The sequence below is a fragment of the Sebastes fasciatus genome, chromosome 15 (assembly GCF_043250625.1).
Source record: "Sebastes fasciatus isolate fSebFas1 chromosome 15, fSebFas1.pri, whole genome shotgun sequence".
NCBI classification, from domain to species: domain Eukaryota; kingdom Metazoa; phylum Chordata; class Actinopteri; order Perciformes; family Sebastidae; genus Sebastes; species Sebastes fasciatus.
In genome coordinates, this window is record NC_133809.1 from 5,849,279 (window position 1) to 5,870,785 (window position 21,507).

The following is a 21,507-nucleotide window of genomic DNA, read 5'->3' on the forward strand; positions in this document are numbered from 1 at the left end:
ATGCCTGAAATGTTCCATTCTGCATAATGAGTTCTTTTACTTTTACTTTTATATGTAAATATATTATTATTATTTATTTTTACATTTTTCATAATGAGTTCTTTTACTTTTACTTTTATATATAAATATATTATTATTATTTATTTATTTATTTTTTAATTTTTCATAATGAGTTCTTTTACTTTTACTTTTATATATAAATATATTATTATTATTTATTTATTTATTTTTAAATTTAAAAGTATTTCTTCCATCACTACAGTACAGTAACGTTAAATGTTTATGTATTTTTGTATACATGTATATATATATATTATTTTTTTGATGTATAATTTTCAAAGGCATATAAGTGAGAATAAATATCATAGAGTTTCTTGTATAACAAACAATCATAAAACCTGCACACTTAACATTAAACCTTTTCGACAACACTACTGAACACATTGTGCTGTTTGCAACAACAGTGGTGTTCTTGAACGCCTCCCAGGTTGTAGTTCAGTCTGGGTGCCAGGAGGAAGAGGAGGAGGAGGAAGAAGAGGATGTTGTTGTTAGCTTCATCGGTGGAGGAGAACATGCAGTAGCCTCACACACATCTGGATATATCTTATAAAGGTAGCCAGCTGTCCTGTCTCAGTATTAAAGCATGATGTCTTAGCTGTTCTCCTTCATGCTTTCATTATGTAGAACATCATTGACTTCATCAGTTAGCATGCTGCTGCTCGCATGCTAACCTAGCTAACTAGCTAACGTTTAGCTGTTACTGTACAGTTACAGTTAATTCTGTTAGAAGTCAGTATAATAGTTAGTTGCTGATCTTCTTGGTTGCTTTTGGATCCGATTGTGATGTAGACACGAATATCTGCACTCTAATAGAATAATACAGCTAGCTACAGCTAGGCTAACAACAACCCTGTCAACCCTTTGCTATCTGAAGTTAGACTAAAGGTAATGCTAGTTTTTAACTTTTATACAACTGCAAAGTAGATAAGAGTCGTTGTTGTTGCAGCTGACTAACTTTGCATGCTTTATAAAGTCAGATGTAGTTATTATGGAGACTCAATGCGACTTGTGATGATAAACTCCTGCACCAAGTTAGCCAACTGTTAGCATGCTAATTTAACACTTTAAAGGTCCCATATCGTGCTCATTTTCAGGTTCATACCTGTATTTTGGGTTTCTACTAGAACATGTTTACATGCTTTAATTTAAAAAAAAAAAAAGCTTTATTTTCCTCATGCTGGCTGCTTGAATATACCTGTATTTTACCCTCTGTCTGAAACGCTCCGTTTTAGTACATTTCAATGGAATTGCAACAGAATTGTTGCTAGGAAACAGTTTGGGTCCATGTTTACTTCCAGTCAGCTGATATCATTCACATACACTGAAACCAGGAAATAAACTGGGACACATTTAGAATGTTTATGTTTAAAACTGTGAAATGGTCTAAATATTGTAGATTTGTGACATCACAAATGGACAGAAATCCTGACGGCTTGTTTCAAAAGCTCAGTTTCTGAATACGGGCTGTGTGTGTTTCTCTGTGGATTAAGCGTTTTGATACTTTCACAGTATTTATATAGAACTTAAATCTGCTTTATAATATAAACGCCATGAAAATGTCACTTTTTACAATATGGGACCTTTAACCATTGTTGTTAAACTGCTTTGAGCAGACGTGCTTTTACTTTCTCTTTCTGCTCATTAACCTACATTGTTTTGGAGAACACTTAACTTTCTATTTAACTTCAAACACAACGTGTTCTTTCCAGGGTATGCATGATGTTTGCAGAAGGAAGCTCTGTAGTGAATTAATCCCAAAACAAACATCTTCCTTGTCTGTTTTCAAACAGTTATACTATTATAGGTGCATCAGTCGCTAATATCAGATTAATTTGGTGTCTTTCCCTGTCCTGTCTGCTGCCCCCTGTAGATTCAGTGGCTGAGAGTGAATATGACCCATGGATCCTAGTGGTATTATAAATAGCTGCCCTCTGGTGCTTTGGGAGTGAAGAGAAATGGTGATGGAGGTGTTGAGAGACATGTTATAATGTCATAAACAGAATATAGGCCTAGCTAATCAGGATGATGACCCCTCTCCAGACCTTGCCTATGGTCGTTATTAGACTTAGTCTATATTAAACTTTGCTGTTTGACTGATTAATCACCCGATATGGTAAAGGTGAGAGAGTTGTGCGTAGATGGAAACAAAGCACTGCCTTGAATTAAGGAAAGAAAGCCCCGCATGGAATTTATTTAAATCTGAAGCATGATGTTTTGGCCCAGTTAGCTTTCATCAGGTCAAAGAGGCTCAAAAAACAGACTTAATCTTTATACACAGTTGGGCTGCTGTCACAGTTAGAAATTCTTAGATTTAATCAACAGATCTGCGAGTCTCTCCACAGAGAATCACAAAAAAAAACCACTTTAAATCTGTGCTCATAAATTATTTGGATACAGGTCATTCAGCATAAAAAAAGCAATAAAATGACCAATCAACTAAAAAAATCGTAGTCGACTAAGACCAAAGCGACCGATTAGTCGGCTAAGGCCAACCTTGCCAAAATATCAGTCTTTTAATAGCATTTATTTTTTAACGGGCCAAGTCCTGCACCTCCTTTCTTGTTCGTAGCCAATCGATATCCCCATCAGATCCTTGTCGGATGTCGGCTGTAGGAAGGTTAGAGTGCCAGCTTTTCTGTTTTTTGATAAGCCTCGAATTCGTCTTCACTACCAGTCAGATTTGAGTGAGAAAAAGCACATTATATTCTCTACCTGCCAATGAGATTGCTGCTTGAAGAAGGTCTATGTGGCCAAAACATTGTGTAGATAAACTAATCAATTACTGGAGCCACTCTCAGTGTGCAGCTATCTTTCTCTTTTCATGAATTGATTTTACTTCATCCTGCAACTGAACCAACACTTTGCTGGCTGTACACACTGGCATCTTCTTTTTCTAATTTAATGTTTTACAGTAGGGCTGCAACGAAAGATTATTTTTATTATTGATTCATCTTCTGATTATTTTCTAGATTAATCGTTTGGTATATAAAATGTTATAAAATATTGAAAAATGTCCGTCCCAGTGTCTCAAAGTCCAAGGTGATGTCTTTAAATGTCTTGTTTTGTCCAGAGAAAAGCAGAAAATCTTTATATTTGAGATGCTGAGAATGACATTTTTCTGCCATTTTTGCATGAAAAATTACTTTAACGATTAATCGATTATCAAAATACTTGGCATAACTTCAACAATAGAGATGGCAGGGATGTTTTCTTTTTGTTTTTATACAGTACCAAAGCTGTTACGAAGTTGACAGAGTGCTTTCAAACTTTCATTTATCCCAAAATGTATAAACTAGTAATATTTTATAATAGAACAAGGTCTCCACATGGTCAGTTACATCTTGAGAAGGCCACGTCACGTTTTAGTGTGAGAAACAGCCACAGGCGTAACTTCACTAGCCGTTGATCCGTGGGTGGCATTAATAGTTAAGTTTCTCCACCCTGTGTGTGAACGTTCAACAAGTCCAGACATGGCTCTGATGCTGCCTCCTGGCTGCAGAGTTGCTCCTTCAGCAGACTGGAATTAGACCAGTGTCCAGGTTGAACTGTGTGCTGACATTTGGGCTGCGGTACGGAGGCATGTTGCTGAATAGTTAGGTGTGGTAGTTCAGAGAAAATGAGCTCGCGCTCCCTCCTCTGGGTCGGTTTGACGAGTCTGAGATGTTGCTGAGAGCTCGCAGAATTATTTTTGATAGTCACAATATCCAGCTAAGGTTGAACCACACTCACCACACAAATTATATTTATGATTCAGGATGGTTTTACAGAACTTTGTTGCTTTGTCGTGTAAGCTGTGATTTTTATTTATTACAGTTTTTCTCATTCACTGCCGTGGTGAAAAAACATCCTTTTGACCAGTACGGCTCACATGGTGGCAAAACAACTTTTCATTTTGGTGGCCGATTTACTGACACAATAACTGAGTTGTGATGTCCCGTGAAACAGTTGTGAAAATTGCACTTGTGCTAAATCAAATGAGAAAAACTATAAATTCTCTCTCTCAACAGTAATGGGCTGATTTCTACTTGTGTTCAAGATGGCGAGAGAAAGAAAGTGCATCCTCTGTGAAACAGTCCACTCCGCCAAGCAGGTAAATCACCCTCAAACATGATCTGTAAATGTATAAATACTGTATGACTTCATGTCAGGAGCTCAGGCTACATGACACTACAGGTACATAAGATGTTTGACAAAATTAATATTGTCTTTGTGTAACTCCAGTGTCAATATATAGACTTTTGTGTAGGTTTATTATACCTATTTTTAAATACCTTTTGCACTCGTCAGCAATTGCTGTCCCAAGAAAAATCATTTAATCTCCAATTTTTCACGAGCTAAAAAGACAGCACTGTTTTTATGTTTTTGACAAATCATTTTTTCAGCTAATTGGTTGTTTTAATGGTGTGTTTTTTAGCTTAAAAATAAGAGAATTGTCCTATATAAGAACATTTCATCGTTTGTTATTTCATTCCTTTATCTGAAAAATGAAATATCACCAAATCCAATGCTGGGACATGTAAATTCCTCCTCTTGGGGATCAATAACATGAATATCTACCACCTCACTAACAAGGAAACTTGCAGGAAATTGATGCCTAAAAGAAAAGATTTATTATTTTTCCATGTGTATCTGCAGGAGATGGATGAGCACATGAGAAGTATGCTGCACCACCGTGAGCTGGAGAAGCTCAAAGGCCGGTGAGTTGTTTCTCCAAAAATAAACTACACGCACAGCTATCATGTAATTATATATCATGACTCTAAATAAATAGATTTTTTGGCAGAAATGTCTTACATAGAAATGTTTTGTTTCCCAAATAATCATATATAGCACAAGATCGATGAATAGTATCATAATTTGGACTATTACTGCATCTTATTTAATGCACTATTTCTAAATGAACTATAATATAAAAAGTTTGACTTTGTTTCAAGAGTTTTGTCTACTCTAAATGTATTTGGGTCACGAGACACACGTTTGCACACGGTCACATGTTCATCTGATATATGAGCAGCTGTCTCAACCGTGGCACATATATATAGACACAATCTCTCCGGAACAACAGGCATGACCGAGAGGAGGCAACTGGCTATCTTGTGACTCCCCTGTAGATTAGTAGAAGTATGTGGCCCGGCGCTGAGAGGGAAGAATCTGGATACTGATTGTGGGTCGAGTTGTTGCTAAGTAACTGGGACTTCATGTAAACATTGATATGCAAAGATGACATCTATTTAAACTTGATGGTCGGGTACATTTGTTAAAAAAAAATAATAATAATTGAAAACCCATTAGTCACTTAGACACAAAAACATGGGAAAATAGGGTTAATAAGTTACCCTTTAACTTTAGTTACAGCTTGATACAGCTCTAAGTGAGGTCCATGCTGACTTACAAATTGCAATTCCAGTTGAGGAATTCATCATCACTAATTCAGGTTGCAATTCCCCCCCCACTGCTAGAGCTGAGAAATAACGTGTCAAATACATAAAAGTAACCCGATCTCACTGATAAAGAGTTTGCCAACTGCACGAGAGGTCAGAGAATGGCAGCACGCCAGGATGACACAAATCTGAAAAAGAAATTGAGAAGGAGCCAGCGGAGTCACTGCCCCTATCAGCGTTACAGGATGACATACTTGGGAGAGGTTTTGAAGTGGAGGCTATGAGCAGCTGCACACGGCTCCGGTTACGCGGGCTTTGCTTGGGATTGGTCGGCAGGATGCTCGGGCCTGGTCTAATAACACATGCCGGTCTGGAAGGGGGGGCTGGGTCCTGGCTCTAACAGAGGAGTGTGAGGTCAAATACAGACATTGCACTCTGTAGAGGCTCAGTGCGCGGCGAACACCATCATGGAAGAGCACTAGGCTGAGGGCGCTGTGCCTCGCTCCCCTCCACGCGTCCCAGTGCTGTGCTGCATGGCTGAACAGAAACAGCTGGACTAGCGTGCTGCCTGCGTCCAGCCTGGCTGCTCCTCCTGCCCTCGCTCTGCCTCCTATGGCCTGCTGAAGAACGAAACAACAAGATCAGGATGATAAAGATTTTTTTTTTTAACAAGAGATAATTACAAGTTAGCTACCTCCTGATCTGTGACACATAGATAATTCGGTTATCTTTTTAAGGATTGTTGAGTATTCTCCTCTCCTGATTTTATTCAAACTTTAAAGTAACAAGAAGTAGAGCCGGAGTACGTTGCTACGAGCTCTGCAGACACGAAAACCAAACCAGACCAGATATCAGAACAGAACAATGCCTGAAGGAACGATTGAACGCCCGCTCTCGCCTTCCCTCCCCAGGGACTGCGGACACGAGTGCAGAGTGTGCAAGGTGACGGTGGTGAGTCTGACCGACTATGCCAGCCACATTTCCAGCCCCACACACAAGCAGAACGTGGAAGCCGCAGAGCAAAAGCATGCTGGGAACGACCGTGACGAGGACTACTTCGACCGGGCGTTGGTGGACCTGATCGAGAACAGAAAGGAAAAGATCAGGTAAGACAGTCAGGCAATTTTTAACACAAAAACTATTTTTTTGTGAATTAAAAAAGTTGTCTTGTGCTTATTTATTGGTGAAAACACATTTTGTCAAATATATTTTCTTTTCAGTGCTTATAATAAACTGTCAATTGAATTGTTTGTGTTACAAATATGAGAAATTACCTTTTTTTTTTAAAAACGTTTTTTGGGAAAACAAAACATCTTTATCAACATGGCATTTGATCACTAGTCCAGGTCCTATAAGAAATATTGCAGCAGTTTATGAAACTTAATTTCAGTGGGCAATATTTCTATTACGAATTTATTTTATACACTAGTCTATGTTTATAATGTTGTTATGATTTAACCACAAATGTAAGTGATGGTTCACGAGTTGGTCGTTTGTGTGTACCTGCACCATGTATAGTCACATTTTAGCTCCGTGGTGCTCGTAGGCCTGTTTTAGCTGCAGCTTCAGGTTGAGCCGCTGCTGGAGTCGTATGTCAGGACTGCAGCCTAAAATTAAAGCATGACTGCACACAGAAAGTTCAGACATGTGTTTACTGCCCTTTATAAATGGTGAAATGCAACCAAAAACTTCTCTCCAACCCTGTGATGCTCTGACATCTAGAATTAATTACATACTTTTGATATATAATTGCGGTTTTAGGATTGAAAACTCAAACCTCAAATGAATCATCCTGTAAGACGACCTCTTCAAATACGCCTTTTATGTGCATGTTTGGCTTGACACACATTGTTGACCTCACTGTCTCACTGGAAACCTCAGAGAAATGTCTGAATGTCTGGAGCAGTTGAGAAAGTGGGATATGTGTCAAGACTGTTGAAGCTGGCATTGAGCTGTAAGCTTGTATTCCCTCTGCTGGTCAGCGCTGTAGGTCACACTGTGAGCCGACCCCTTGACACCTGACAACAGTGAGCCAATAGATGCGGTTGCTACAGAGACCTTTAAGTCTTGTTAAAGACCGGGTCGGTTATCTTGAGAAGGTAGAAACACTAGATATTTACAAATGATCCAACTCAAAAACCCAGCCCAGTGTTGACAACTCTTTTCCAATGAAAGTAGCTACAGCACCAGCTCCAAAAGTCCCCAAATCTAGAGAGAAAGTTGCCAAGTCGTCAACACTGACAGTCCGTCCCTACAGGAATCCCTCTAAAGCCACTCCTCCACTATTACCATGAAGGACATAATCATATCGTTATGAACGTGAACATGGCTATTGTTAGTACTCACGGCTTAGCTTAGCAGCTTGTGGAGCATAAGGATGTGAGCGACTTTGACGAGGGCCAGATTGTGCTGGCTAGACGACTGGGTCAGAGCATCTCCAGAACTGCAGCTCTTGTGGGATGTTCCTGGTCTGCAGTGGTCAGGACCTACCAAAAGTGGTCCAAGGACGGAAAACCGGTGAACCGGCGACAGGGTCAGACCCAAGGCTCATTGATTCACGTGGGGAGCGAAGGCTGGCCCGTGTTGTCCGATCCAATAGAAGAGCTACTGGAGCTCAAATTGTTGAAAAGGTTAATGCTGGTTCTGATAGAAAGGTGTCAGAACTCTCAGTGAGGAGCAGTTTGTTGCGTATGGGGCTGTGTAGCCGCAGACTGGTCAGGGCTGCCGATGCTGTCATAATGTTATGGCTGATCGGTGTATATTGATATCTGTCTTTTGTTTGTAGGAAAGAAAAGGAGGCTGCTGCTGCTGCAAAGCTGGCAAAAGAAGAAGATCGAAAGAGAAAGGAGGAGTTCCAGCAGAAGTTAAAAGAAGCTAAGGAGCGTTACCGGCTGGACTGTGCCTGGAAGCAGCAATCACAGGCGGGGTTCGGTGGATCCAGTCACAACAAAACTTGGTACAGAAGCAACCAATGTAATGCCATAGCAGGGGAGGCACAACCCTGGCAGCACAGTAGACAGGGGAAGAGCGCCACCTGGCACGCTCAAGAGCCGCCCAACTTTCAGAAATGGGCATCTGGAGAGTTTGGTGCTGTAAACTTCCATAGCCAGGAAGGTTTGGGTAACAGGCAGTGGGATCAGGGCGCGATTTGTGGCAATCAACGGAGTCGACTGCCCTGGCTCAGCAACGGAGGCAGCAGTAACGGGGTCTATGGTCGAAACAATATTTCCCAGAACCTACAATGGAGCCGGCCCCCGAGCCTTCTCGGGCCTTGTCCTGCGTATCCACCTCCACCCAATTTATTTGCGCGGGCTCTTAACCCGTTTCAAAATACAGGCAATGAGCTGGGCGGTCAGCAGGGTGATGGGCTTCAGAATAAGGAGGGGCAAACAGCAGAACCGGACCACAGCAGCAGTAAGAGCTCTAAGACCTTCGGTAGCAATCCGAAGCTGGACAAAGCCTGTCGCTGGTCACCTTATCCAGTCACAAAGGGTTCTGAATCTGTACCCCACAAGGATGCAAACTCATTAGAGAAGTCCACGAAAGTCCATAATCCCCAGAAACAAGACAAGGCACAGGAAACCAGCGCTTTGAACAGGCAATCACGACCTGAACAGAAACCGGGGCAGCTGAGCTCCAGTGGACAAAGTGTGGAAGAGAAAGGGAAGCATAAAAAGAACCCCAAAACCAAACCCAGAGATGGAAGCAACAGCAGCAGCAGTAGAAGCAGCAGCACTCAGAGAGATGGCCACCAGAACGCCACATCTGGTCCCTCCAATCAGAAGGCAAACAAGAAATTGCCACATAAAGATTGGAAGATGTCCTCAGTTCCTGGTCTCAACAGCGGAGCACAACTCAGCAGTCAAGCGCACGCACAGTCAAAATCAAAGCAGAGTGAGTTCAGCCCCCAGGCTCCGCCTGTCGGGCTCCTTCAGTTGAGGAAAGAACAGCAGCTCCTAGAAACATTCAGGAAAGCGAGAAAGATTGTGTGCGAAAAGAGAGGCTCTTTGGATAGCTGTAGAAACAACAGGATGGAAACGTTGCTGCACAATGTGGAGGAGCAGCAGAGGGATCAGAGTCAGATAGGAGTGAATAAAGAAAACAGGCAGAGCGCAGCTAAACCAAATCTACCTGAGTCTGTCAGGCCAGAAAAGCCCACATTGCAATCTTCAGACAGCAGCCAGTTTCTCCAATCACTGCAAGTCAGCACCTCGACCATGGAGAGCTCAGAGCCGGCAGCCTCGAGCCGAGGAGACGAGGAGAACAGGAGGAGAGCGGAGGAAACAAGCCCGGTGGCACCAGATGAAGCCATGCAGGCCGGGCAGAGCTCCGAGAGCGACACCTCCAGAAGCGGTGAAGCTCAGACGGTCTCAGGGTCAAACGCGTCAGGTCTTTCCAAACTCGACCTGCCTCCCGTCCTGAAACGTGATCTGACCAAACACATCAGTTCCAAGAGCAAAACAGGTGGCCACGAGCCCAACCTGAACATCGCCAGACGGGTGAGAAACCTGAGCGAGTCGCGGAGGAGTGACACGGAAAAGGATTCCGGACTCAAACCGACTGTACGGCAGCTCATCAGCTCCTCCGGGTCTCGACGCAACGTGAACTGGGATCAGGTGTACCAGGAGGTCAGGAAGAAGCAGGACAAAGGGAAAGGCATGCCAAGGTGAGTCTTACATTTGGAGTTTGCATTCTTTCAACATTCGTTTTTAAATTTCAGTTGCTCATGTTATGTTATGTCCTGTCCGTCCTCCAGGTTCGGGATCGAGATGGTGCCGATCGACCAGGAGGACCAGAGCCAGGAAGACCAGAGCCAGGAGGAAGAGGGCATTCCCCTGGTGGAGGGTTTCCAGTGGGAGTCGTTGATGGACAACCCCGCCTCCCGAAAACGCTCCTTATCAGAAAGCAGCATCGCTCCTGCGTCCACTCACTCCCTGTTTACATCCTTTATGTCAAAGGAGACGGAGCAAAGAGAGGCCCTCAGCTCAGAGCCGCAGGCGTCCTCCGGTTCTCCAAATCCCAAAGACAATCAGCGTGAAGAGAAAGAGGTGGAGCAGATGCTCGGCCAGTTTGAGGCTAAAGCAAAGAAGCAGCCGGAGAAGCTGACCTCTGTGACGGTGAAGGCCCTCCAGCGGTCTGATTCGGTGCTCGGGGACAGCAGCTCGGGGACAGAGCTGTACGACGGCCAGGGGACAGGGAAGAGGAGGAGAGCAGCCGGGGTGAGTAAAGGAAACGGTGTTATTAAAGGGGAACTCCACCGATTCTGTTTACGGCTAAAAACGTTGTATCTAGACGAGCTGTGTGAAGTCTGATAAATATAAATGTTATTAAAAGTTTGAAAACTAAAAAACCTGTTTCTTAGAAACGAGGGAGACCTCTGTAGTCCGCTCCTCATCTCTGCTTGAGGCTAGCGGTTCGAGGCTACAGTAGTTGGCACTAGCATAACATCTGAATATCCTACCAAACTGTCAGCAGTCTAGTTGCATTGTGGGTAATGTATGTATGTGCAAGGTGAAGAAGAACGCATGGAATAAAAATGACGATATCTCTGTTTCTTCTGCATCAATTATTATCCTTTTTTATAAAAACTGTCCATCATTAGTGACAGTGTTACAGGAGTGCAATGCTAAATCGGTGGAGGACTCTTTTAAAAAAAGGTCTGTGTGACCAATAACCACTTTTATTTCTCTACTTTAATACTTTAAAACAGGCAGCATGTGACTCTTTTCTTTCTCCCTTGTAGGACGTTCCAAGTGCAGAGACGTCTTGCTTGGAACACAACAGCAAAAGAAGGAAAGTCAAATCCAAAAAAGGTTCGTATCTATGAGTTCTGTGGCATTAACAAGTCATATATACTGTATCGTTTCACTTTTTGAGAGTGAAATATATATGTTTTTGTCCGTAGTATATTGTCTCCGCTCATGTAATTTAACGATTTTGGTGGAAGGATTTGACATCTTCAATCTTAATTGATTTTAAGACAACAAAACTTGTGCCAAGCTGTTGTCGATGGTTCATAATGAGCATCTTTCGGTGCCTGTGTGTGCAGAGCGTTCACAGATCGACCAGCTGCTAGCTGTGTCTCTGCGGGAGGAAGAGCTGAGTCGCTCGCTGCAGACCATGGACACCAGCCTGATTCAGGCCCGCGCTGTGCTGGAGGCCGCCTACATAGAGGTGCAGCGTCTCATGGTGGTTAAACAGCAGGTAAAAAGAGTTGTGATATGTCTAACTTTCTCTTTTCATTTTGATTCAAGAGCAGGTTGGTGTGCATGTGCGAGTATTAGTTCTTCCACTGAGACGCTGATTCTCTCCTGAAGAGTTGCCTGGTTTTGAGGCCGGTGCAGTTGGAGCAGATGTCCACAGTTTGCTGAGCTTAGCGAGTATTTGATGTCTTGCCAGCTACTTCATTATTTGTTCTTTTGATGTAGTGAAGGGTCAAAAATAACATTATTAACTTTGATTCTAGGACAAACAGTCGACCTAATAGTTAATAATACAGTTTAAATTAATGAAAACAACTTGCCTCTAGTTTAATGTCATGTTCCTAAGTCAGTAATCTCCATATTATGTTATATATTACCCACTTAACAAGCAGAAATATTCACTTTTCACTATTCACTGTATGATTTTGTCTCACCCAGATGTCTGGAGAGATGACCACACTGAGAAACAAGCGCATCGAGTTACTGAAAGGGATGCAAGGTGAGGACATTAGTATGGAATACATGACATTATGTTTTATTAAATGGTAACTTTTACTACCAGTGACTACAAACTGAAATAAACAGAGGAATTAAGTGTTTATTGTGTATTTTGTAAACAGGTGGTTTGGACGGTGCACCTCAGATCAAACTGAAAGAAGAAAAGATGGATTCAGTAGAAGCTGAGCCACACACGCCCTCCTCCATGCTGCTCCCCGCTGTCACGGACACTGCTGCTGCTGCTCCCTGTCCGAGTCCTCCTGCCTCCCCTCCCTCCTCCAGCCTTCCCTTCATGCCCGTAGTTATCAAGCAGGAGCCTCAGTCTCCGGTCCACGTCAGCTCAGCGATGGATCCCGTGGACGATATGACCCACTGTGCTCACAGCACCACTCCAGAGCTGCCTGCCGCTCCTGCTGCAGCCTTTTCACCAGGTAACTTCACACAGGACATTTCTGCGAATTGTTTTCATGAAATACCACCGATGGACAGTAAATCAGAGGAAATGCTCAGAAATCTGCATTTATTACACATGGTAATAGACAATCATGTTTTTTTTCCTTCCAGATTTTATGAATTTAGATAAGTGCAGTGACTCAAGGGAAAATTTAGAAATTGCTCAAAAACACCCTCTCCATTTCTGTTCATCTGATCCATGTGCTTCTGAAACTCTTGCAGATCCTGCCAATTTCCATCCATCTCCTGACAGAAAGTCTGAGCCGTACCAAACTAACACAGATCATAACTGGGAGAACTTTAACACGCCTGCAGACTGCAAAGAGAGCTTGTCAGGTCTGGTTGAGACCATGGAAAAGGCCATACAGGCAACCAGGAACTCTCTGCCTGACTCCAAATCCCCCCTAAAGTCTCTCTTGGCCAGCAGGAGGAGCTCTGAGGTGGGGAGTGTTGTTGACTGCGCAGCCACACCGTCCTTTGAGCCCTCCTCAGCCCCCTCAGTCCTCAACCTGCCTCCCTCTCCGCCTGAACTGAGGAGCGGGAAGCGCGTGAGGAAGCTGAAGAAGAGGAAGGTGTTGAAGAAGGCCCAAGGGACGGAGCAGCCCGAGAGCAGCGACACCGAGATAGACGGAGAGGGCTTGAGGCCGCGGTGGCTTCGACCACGCAGGAGACCCAGCGGGAGCTCCCAGGTCAGCACCTCCACTCCGCCGTCAGAAGACAGAGAGGGAGATGTGAACATGGAGCTGGTTGAGGAGGCCTCCAGGCGCCTGTTTCCGACCGACACACTTGAGAAGGAAGACCCCAAACACATGGTGGAGCTTCCCCAGGCGGCCCCCGCTGAGCTCACGATGAACCTGGAATCAGAAGAAAGCATGGAGGTCACCGCCGCCTGTCAGCAGCAGCAGCACACGGACACCCTAGTTCCAGCTTCCCCTCCGGTCCAGATCCCAGACTCCTCCAGACCTGAGCCGCAGAGCCTCGCCTGCAACGAGGTCACCTCCACCAGCGACATGGACGTGTGCCGGTCCTCCGAGAGGTGAGACTCATTCTTGATCTTTGGAAACAGCCGTTTACAAAACAATCTCAACTCAAGATCCACTTACTCGCTTGTTCTGGAGCTTTCAACCATATCACAGGATGGGACTGAGGACTGTGGGATGTGCTCAAAAGCTCCAGAACAAGTGAATAAGTGGACCTTTAGTTGACATTTTGTTAATGTTTGTTTTCTCAGTTTTGCATTTAAAGGGATAATAAAGTGGGTTTGAAACTGTCAGTAAAAGTAAAAAAAAAAAATCCACTGGATCAGATGCCTTTTACACAAAGAAAAGATTATAAATAGTGATCTCAACAGTAAATATATGTAGAGTATACAATAAATGTCATTTTAAAGCTAACTTTATATGTCGAAATTATACTTTACAGCTATCAAGGATTTAATAAAAAACATAAGAAAACTAAATTTCATCTATAACACACTTTTCCAAAATTATAAGATTTAAGGATTGGATTTTAGAGAGGTCAGAGGTCATGATAATATTCTGCCAGAACCTCACACTGCTTTTATTTGTCTTGTGTCGGAGCTAAAGTTTAGTTATGATCTTTTGTATTGAGTCTAATCGCAGATCTTTTTGGATTTATCCCAAATTATAATCACTCATCATTTCGTCCTTTTCTCCCCACAGTGACTTGCCGTTTCCCATCACGTCACCCAAGATATCAAAGATCTCATCAGGTAAGTTCATCTCTGGAGAATTGTTCAAGTTACAAGGGTCGGGTTAAGCTCCAGCGGTTCGTAACGTGATGAACCGTTGTAACAAGTTCGTACAACATACGGAGTGAAAAAACAGCTGTAACTATTGTTTAAATATGTGGATAATAGCGCACATTTTCAGTCAGTCTCTCCTGGAGGACAGACATTGTGTTGCACAAAAGTGGCGCCGTTAAGTGAGTGTGAGTGTCGGATTATCTGATTTGGAAAGGCACAGAAATTGTCGGATGGGGAGTGGGTTTCTGAAGCGATTCAACCGTTTGACAAGCAGCTTTAAATTATTTGATGACTGTATGAAACACAATGTTTCCTTGAACTTGTGGTTAATCTTACATATCTAAAAGTGTTCATCTTGTATACTTTATTATAAATAAGTATTTGTTTTTAGTGTTTTTCTTGGCAATTAAGGACATTTTGCAGTGTTGGCAGCGGGCCCGTCACCTCACCGGCAGTCTTGATGTTTGATAACTAAACATACAATTATACCAGCAGCCAGAATTAGAAATATCGTCCTCCTTGATCAGGTTAAAATAGACTCTCTGAGCGCCCAAATTACTTTTTATGGGCAAGTTATTCATAGAGCGTTAGTTGACTTTCAGTGACGCTGTGTGAGCCGGATGATGAGTGCTGTGATAAATGGACACACAACTATTTAACCTGATGCATACTCATCGCTGGTCTATGTCTCATTTATATGTTCATCCAGAGAAAAACATACAAAACCTGCACTTAAAAAATGATCGGTGGGGAATTTATCAGAGGACATTTGTTAAATCAGCTACTTAAAATGTCACTTAGATAAACTACTGTATCCTGTTTATTTGAGTTTAGGAAAAAAATCTTTCTATATTTAAAACAGATTACAACCTGGAGAGAGTTTATTCGTAGTGCCCTCTTTTTAAAGTTGATTTATGGCATTACATCTTTATAAAAGGCTCTTTATCTTTGTGCTCATGAATGTATTTGTGTGTGTTTCACAGACGCGTCCTCTGACCACGGTGAGGACGATTTGCCCACTGAGGGTGTGTTCGAGGGCCACCAGGAGGCGGTGAACGCCATGCAGATCTACAACGGGCTGCTGTACACGTGTTCAGGAGACCGGACCGTCAAAGCCTTCGACCTGGTGGTGGGTGTCAGCAGGATGTCGGGCGGTTAATTCCTAATTTTTGTGAATGCACCAGCTGAACAAACTTTTATTTTCTCGTTGTTGCAGAGCCATAAATGTGTCGGTGTGTTTGAGGGTCACAGCTCCAAAGTGAGCTGCCTGTTGGTGTCCGCGGCTCCCAGTCTGCATCACCGCCTTTATTCTGGTTCCAGTGACCAGACCATCTGCTGCTACAGTCTCAAGGTAACAACACACATCTACTATTACTGATTAATCACATTGATAATTGATTATCCATGCAGTACCTTCTGCTTGATCTGGTCACATTATAGGATGTGTTGGGTAATGCGCTGATTTAATAATTGGATTCTTGTTGATTTGTGCTCTTTTAGTGACCATGAATCGTGTAGCCGTATATGTGAAGCAGGTTTTCTTACTGTTAACATCATGGGAAATAGAAGAAGAGTGCCATGAGGTGTTATTCTTCATTCTACTTTTATAAAAATGTATAATTTAATTCAGTTGATGTTGTTTGACGTCCACAGACTCGAGAGCTGGAGCAGCAGTTCCATCTGCCAGACCGAGTCCTGTGCCTCCACAGTCGATGGAGGACTTTATACGCCGGTCTGGCAAACGGCACGGTGGTGACCTTTAACCTCAAGGTGAGAGATGCAGTGCAGTATAATATGCATTAAGTAGTGTAAAGGTTCGACAGTGATACTGTTAGCACTGTAAAGTTAAGACTGTGACTCTCTGATTCTGTTAGGAAATATAATATAAATTAATTTTCTTTCCTCAAGTTGTTGAAGGAAAAAATAAGACAACTCTCTTGACTAAGTTTCAAGTAGTTGTAGTAGCTAAAGTAGTTACATAAAAAGATGTATTATGTATTAGTATACCTGCACCTTCACCCTCGAAATGTTTATTCAGAATTAAAAATGTTGTAGTTATTGACACTTCTCCACCTACAGAAAATGATAAATTAGACTTCAAATGTTCAGGTGACAGAAAAAGCTGGACTCATCAGTGTTTAGACCTTTGAAAAGTTTCCACTTTAAGTCATTTTTTCAAGTAAAAATGTCAGATCCAGCTTCATAAATGTGAGAATTTGCTGCTTTACTTCATCTTGTACAATAGTAAACTGAATCTCTTTGGGCTTTGTACAGTTTTATGACGTCCCTTTGGGCATTTTTCACTATCTCATGACATTTTTTAAGACCAAGCGATTACTTAATCTTGATCGGCAGTTAAAATAATATTGAAAACAAACATTGGTTGCAGACCTATTATGAACCATTACAGACCAGTTGTTAAAGAGCCGAATTGGTCTGCTACAGTGTGTTGTATGTCATGTTATTGAAGTCAAATCATGAGCTTTCTTGAAATTAATATGTTTACCTTTTTGCCACAAGTTGGGAAAAAATATATATTTTAAATGTCAGAGAATGTATTTATCTCTATCGGCTAGCTTTGGGGGATAAAAGGTGGAGACGTGATGACTTTTCGTTTCTGTTTATTTGTTTAGACAAACAAGCAGATGGACGTGTTCGAGTGCCACGGGCCGCGATCCGTTAGCTGTCTGGCCTCGTCACAGGAGGGAGCCCGGAGGATCCTGCTGGTCGGCTCCTACGACAGCACCATCAGCGTGAGAGACGCCAAGAGCGGCCTGCTGCTGCGCACGCTGGAGGGACACACCAAGACGGTGCTCTGCATGAAGGTAACCTGAGATTCAACTCTGACACGTCATCACTGGAACGCACAGAGAAGCAAAGAAACAAACGCAGGAATGATGATTTGTAGTGAAATGTATACATTTATCTGTGTCTATTATGTTTTGGAAGAATAAATTATCTATCTATTTATCTATCTAAAACCATGTTGATGTAAGCATTTTAAAAAACAGGAAACAACTTATAACTAGTCATTTTTCCAGAGAGCGATGCTAAGATTGTGTAAAGATAATCAGTGTATTACCTGTGATAATAACTTAATATCTGCTCCTATTTCAAGTCTCGATTATCTCGTGTTTTACATGATATGGGAGCTGAGGATTCATTTAGTCAGATTGAGTTTAATTCCTCTTTGTTTCTCTCTCTCAGGTGATCAATGACCTGGTATTTAGCGGCTCCAGTGATCAATGTGTCTACGCACACAACATCCATGTGAGTCACCCTGTTTATCTCTTTATACATAAAGATATTATTTTACAATTTAACATGTTTATGATTCCTTTCTTGAAAGTAAAGCCCATATAGACAGTGCAGTTGAATGACGTATTAATATACATACATCACACTTTATATTCTTTGCCACTCGTACAGACAGGAGAGCTGGTGCGGGTCTACAAGGGCCACAGTCACGCTGTCACTGTGGTGTCCGTCCTGGGGAAGGTGATGGTGACAGCCTGTCTGGACAAACTGGTGCGCGTCTACGATCTACAGGTCTGAATCCTTTAAACCATCTCTGGCCACTCTGCCTACTGAGCCATTTGCTCGTTTACATTTGGGTGTGAACGCCGTTTCAGCACGTTTTCATGTCTGCACACTATAAAATGTGAAACCTGTTGTTCTCTCCTCAGTCTCACGACCAGCTGCAGGTCTACGGTGGACACAAGGACATGGTGATGTGTATGTCGATCCACAAGAACATGGTGAGAAACCTGCTTTTTCCTAAGCTGTATGCTAGGAAAACTGTGAAATTAAACAAGGAAATATATCAGAGACACTCATTAGACGTCATTAATCCCAACTGTAATAGACGCATTTGATCACCAGTTTTTGCACATACATATGTATATATATAACCAGCTGATATGTTTTTTTTCTATAACGTATGACATACAAGTTATTTGATATTTGGAAAAAGCTTTCAGATCAGATCTTAACCCGTTGTTCGTGTTAATGCTGTGTTTCAGATCTACACCGGTTGTTACGACGGCAGCGTGCAGGCCGTCAAGCTGAACCTGATGCAGAACTACCGCTGCTGGGTAAGATGAGGGACGGGGAGGCAGAGCTGAGAGGGGAAATGTGTGGAACAAGAGAGTTTAACTAGACAATGTAAGAGTAAGAGATGTATGTCATGTGGTTGGATTTTATTTTGGTGTATTTAGGCTCCTGTAATGGAAGAAATCGAGACAATTCTGGAGACTTCTGCCTCTTTCTGAGGGACTTTACATCAAACCCTGATGTTAATTTTGATGTTTTTAGATTGTAAAACATTTTTGCTGCCACCAAACTACATTATCACAGTCCTGGAAAAATGTTGACCTGAAGTATCATCTTGTTTGTCCAGTAATGCACAAGTATTTAAAAAAATAGAATCAAAATAAAACCAGGACCCCTTGGGTCCCGTTCACAGGTTGTGACCAATTCAACCAAAGAGTGACTTTTCCCCCCTCTTATTGTATTTGAATCATGTTTAGAGGCCTGAAGAGGTGATATTATCTAGTAAATCACATTAAAAGCCAACACAAAAGGCTCCCTGGTTATTATTGATTAACGGTGTCGTCTTGTGTTGACAGTGGCACGGCTGTTCGCTGGTGTTCGGGATGATGGAGCATCTGAAGCAGCACCTGATCAACGACCACACCAGTACCAACTCCCAGACGCTCAAATGCCGCTGGAAAAACTGTGAAGAGTTTTTCTGTGCACGCAACAGCTCCAAGCAGGTATAAAAAAAAAAAAAGTGTTTTTAGTACGTAGAGGAGTACATTTAGGTTTTAAAGCTTAAAGGTGCTATAGAGTGCTGCAGGAATGAGTCTTAAACCCGGATATGAGTTAACATTTTAGCACTTGCGGTTCCCTCGTCTGGAAGTCAATGGGTCTTTAGTTAGATGCCTGAAATAAGGTCTGTGGTTAACACACGCTGAAGAGATTTAATGTTTTGTTCTACGACATAAAATACATAATATAATATTCGTCTACATAAAAACATTACCAATAAGACCTTTAATTTAGAGGGTATTATTTCTTTGTGTGTTGCAGGGGATGCCGGTGCACATGCAGAAACACGCAGCGGAGGAGACTGCACTGGAGCCTTAAGGGCTGCTGGAGGGAACATCGTTCCTCCCTGAGCCCTCCTCCCTTCCCTGCTACCTTTACCCCCCCCACCTTTAGCCTCCCATATTGGGGGGGATGTTTTTGGGACCCACTTATCGTAGCAGCGCTCCTGTCGAGCCTGACGAGTGGCGTCTGACGACTCCATCCTTTATGTTCGGTGTTGGAATCCAACCATAATACAATGATGAAAGGAGGGTTGGTTGTTGTTGTTTTTTTACGTTCTACAATAACACGCCTTCCTCTCTTTCTCTCTGTCTGACCACTGCAGTTCCTCTTTTCACTGACCAAAATAAGACAAAGAAACACGTGACTTTTGTTTATTGAAGAAACTCCAGCGTTGCCGGTATCAGAGAGGGTTTGTTCCGCTTTTCTGTTGAAACCGATTAACCGTCATATGGCATGGGCTAAGAGATGTTTTTATTGTTGTAGTGCAGTAGTGATGTGTCATGTTGAGCAACCTTTAGCTGTTTTTATTTTTTGTTTTCTTTTTTAAGTTATTCACTCGAGGTAACCTTTTTGTTTAGGACAATAACGAGTGATTTAAAGTTTTCCCGGGCCGTGTTTTAGTGGAACGGTGTTTGTTTTGAAGGAGTTTCGTTGAATTAATTTATTTTTGGTTTTTATTTTGTTTTCAGAAAACATCTTTTTTGTTTCGTTAGCGGTTTAGGATTACATTCATTTACTTTTTTTGTTTGTTTCGTTGCTCAGTGATATGAAGGCGTTGAGGGACTTTGGTGCAGTGTTGTGTTACTTGGCCTGAAGATGCCATTTGAGAATTTGCAGTGATAACAGAGCCAAGACGTGGCGATGATGATGAAGATGATTGTGTGTGTGAGTGTGTGTGTGTGTGTGTGTGTGTGTGTGTTCCTACATGTGTTTATCTGTGTGGGTTTATTCTTGTCCACAAAGTGGTTTAACCCTGTTTGATGAACCCTGTTTTCCATGAGTGAGTGTGACTGTTTTTATGACAAATTGTCCTTCTTGGGGATTTTTGGAAATTTATTTTATAATTGGAGCATCGAGCAGAAGGCAGCGGAGTTGTATTTTTCCCACAGTGAAGATAGTTTTCTAATGAAGTGTGGAGGTGAAGGATGTTTCGAGGAGGTATTCGATGGAGGAGCTTGAAGGGAAGAATTAGGATTCATCTCCCATGCCATACCTCACCCGCTAAAAAAAAAAAAAGCCACTTTTTAAAAAAAGGCATATTCAACCAGTTTTAAACCCGTGTGAAATCCCAGCCGGTTGCTCTCTTTGGCAAACTTTGGTGTGGTTGCAGCTCTCTTGGTTGTGTCCTCTGTTGAGGAGTTCACGTTTCTCACAGCCGCCATCTTCCAAACATCCGCTAACGTCTGAGAAAAGCGAGCAGTTCACCTCTCCTTACCTGGCATTCCTGAGTTTCTTCAAGTTTTTTCAGTTGTTATTAAAGATATTTTTTAAGAAAGTGCAATCAAAGACATTGTTAATAATCATAATAAAAAAAATGGTGCAACATCATAAAATGTGTGTCTTCTTTTATGCTGCTTTAAAATACCACAATTTCACATCAAGTCTACTGGTAACGCAGTCAAAACCAATAACTACACATTTATTTATTTATTTGGTTAAAATGGTTAAAAATGCAGTACACTCATTTGACCAAAGCCTTAATTGGAGAAAAAAAAATCACAAAAAGCTGCAGTCCAACCCATCAGCCATATTCTGTCAAATCCATATTTGTTTTTAACCTCTAACGTCGGCGTTAATAAAAAACGCGTCAGCTCCACAGTTCTTGAACGTCATCCATCCACATGAAGAGCTGAAAGACTGGACAGTAGTCGAGGAGGGGGGTTTTACATCCTGTTGCACTGGAGCGGAGGCGAACAAAAAGAAGCCTGAGTTTGTTCACCGGGGAGCTGCTAGACGGCTCGCACCCAGCACAGCGGGGGGGGCAATGTGTCCACAGGAAGTCCAGCAGGATTGTTTTATTCACAAAAATAAGTGA

At 42.3% G+C, this 21,507-nt stretch overlaps 1 protein-coding gene across 1 annotated transcript; it reads left to right on the forward strand.

Moving 5' to 3' along the window:
* The first annotated feature begins 455 nt into the window (after positions 1-455).
* On the forward strand, positions 456-21,025 carry znf106a (zinc finger protein 106a). The gene is made up of 22 exons (XM_074659916.1): positions 456-612; positions 4,068-4,150; positions 4,696-4,757; positions 6,353-6,547; positions 8,227-10,107; positions 10,198-10,660; positions 11,185-11,254; positions 11,491-11,645; positions 12,083-12,143; positions 12,265-12,543; positions 12,767-13,631; positions 14,278-14,327; positions 15,344-15,489; positions 15,577-15,711; positions 16,014-16,130; positions 16,994-17,185; positions 17,568-17,630; positions 17,790-17,909; positions 18,047-18,118; positions 18,383-18,454; positions 18,989-19,135; positions 19,452-21,025. Exons 2-22 carry the CDS (start codon positions 4,097-4,099, stop codon positions 19,506-19,508), a joined length of 5,256 nt encoding a protein of 1,751 aa, XP_074516017.1. The 5' UTR covers positions 456-612; positions 4,068-4,096; the 3' UTR covers positions 19,509-21,025.
* Positions 21,026-21,507: the final 482 nt, after the last annotated feature.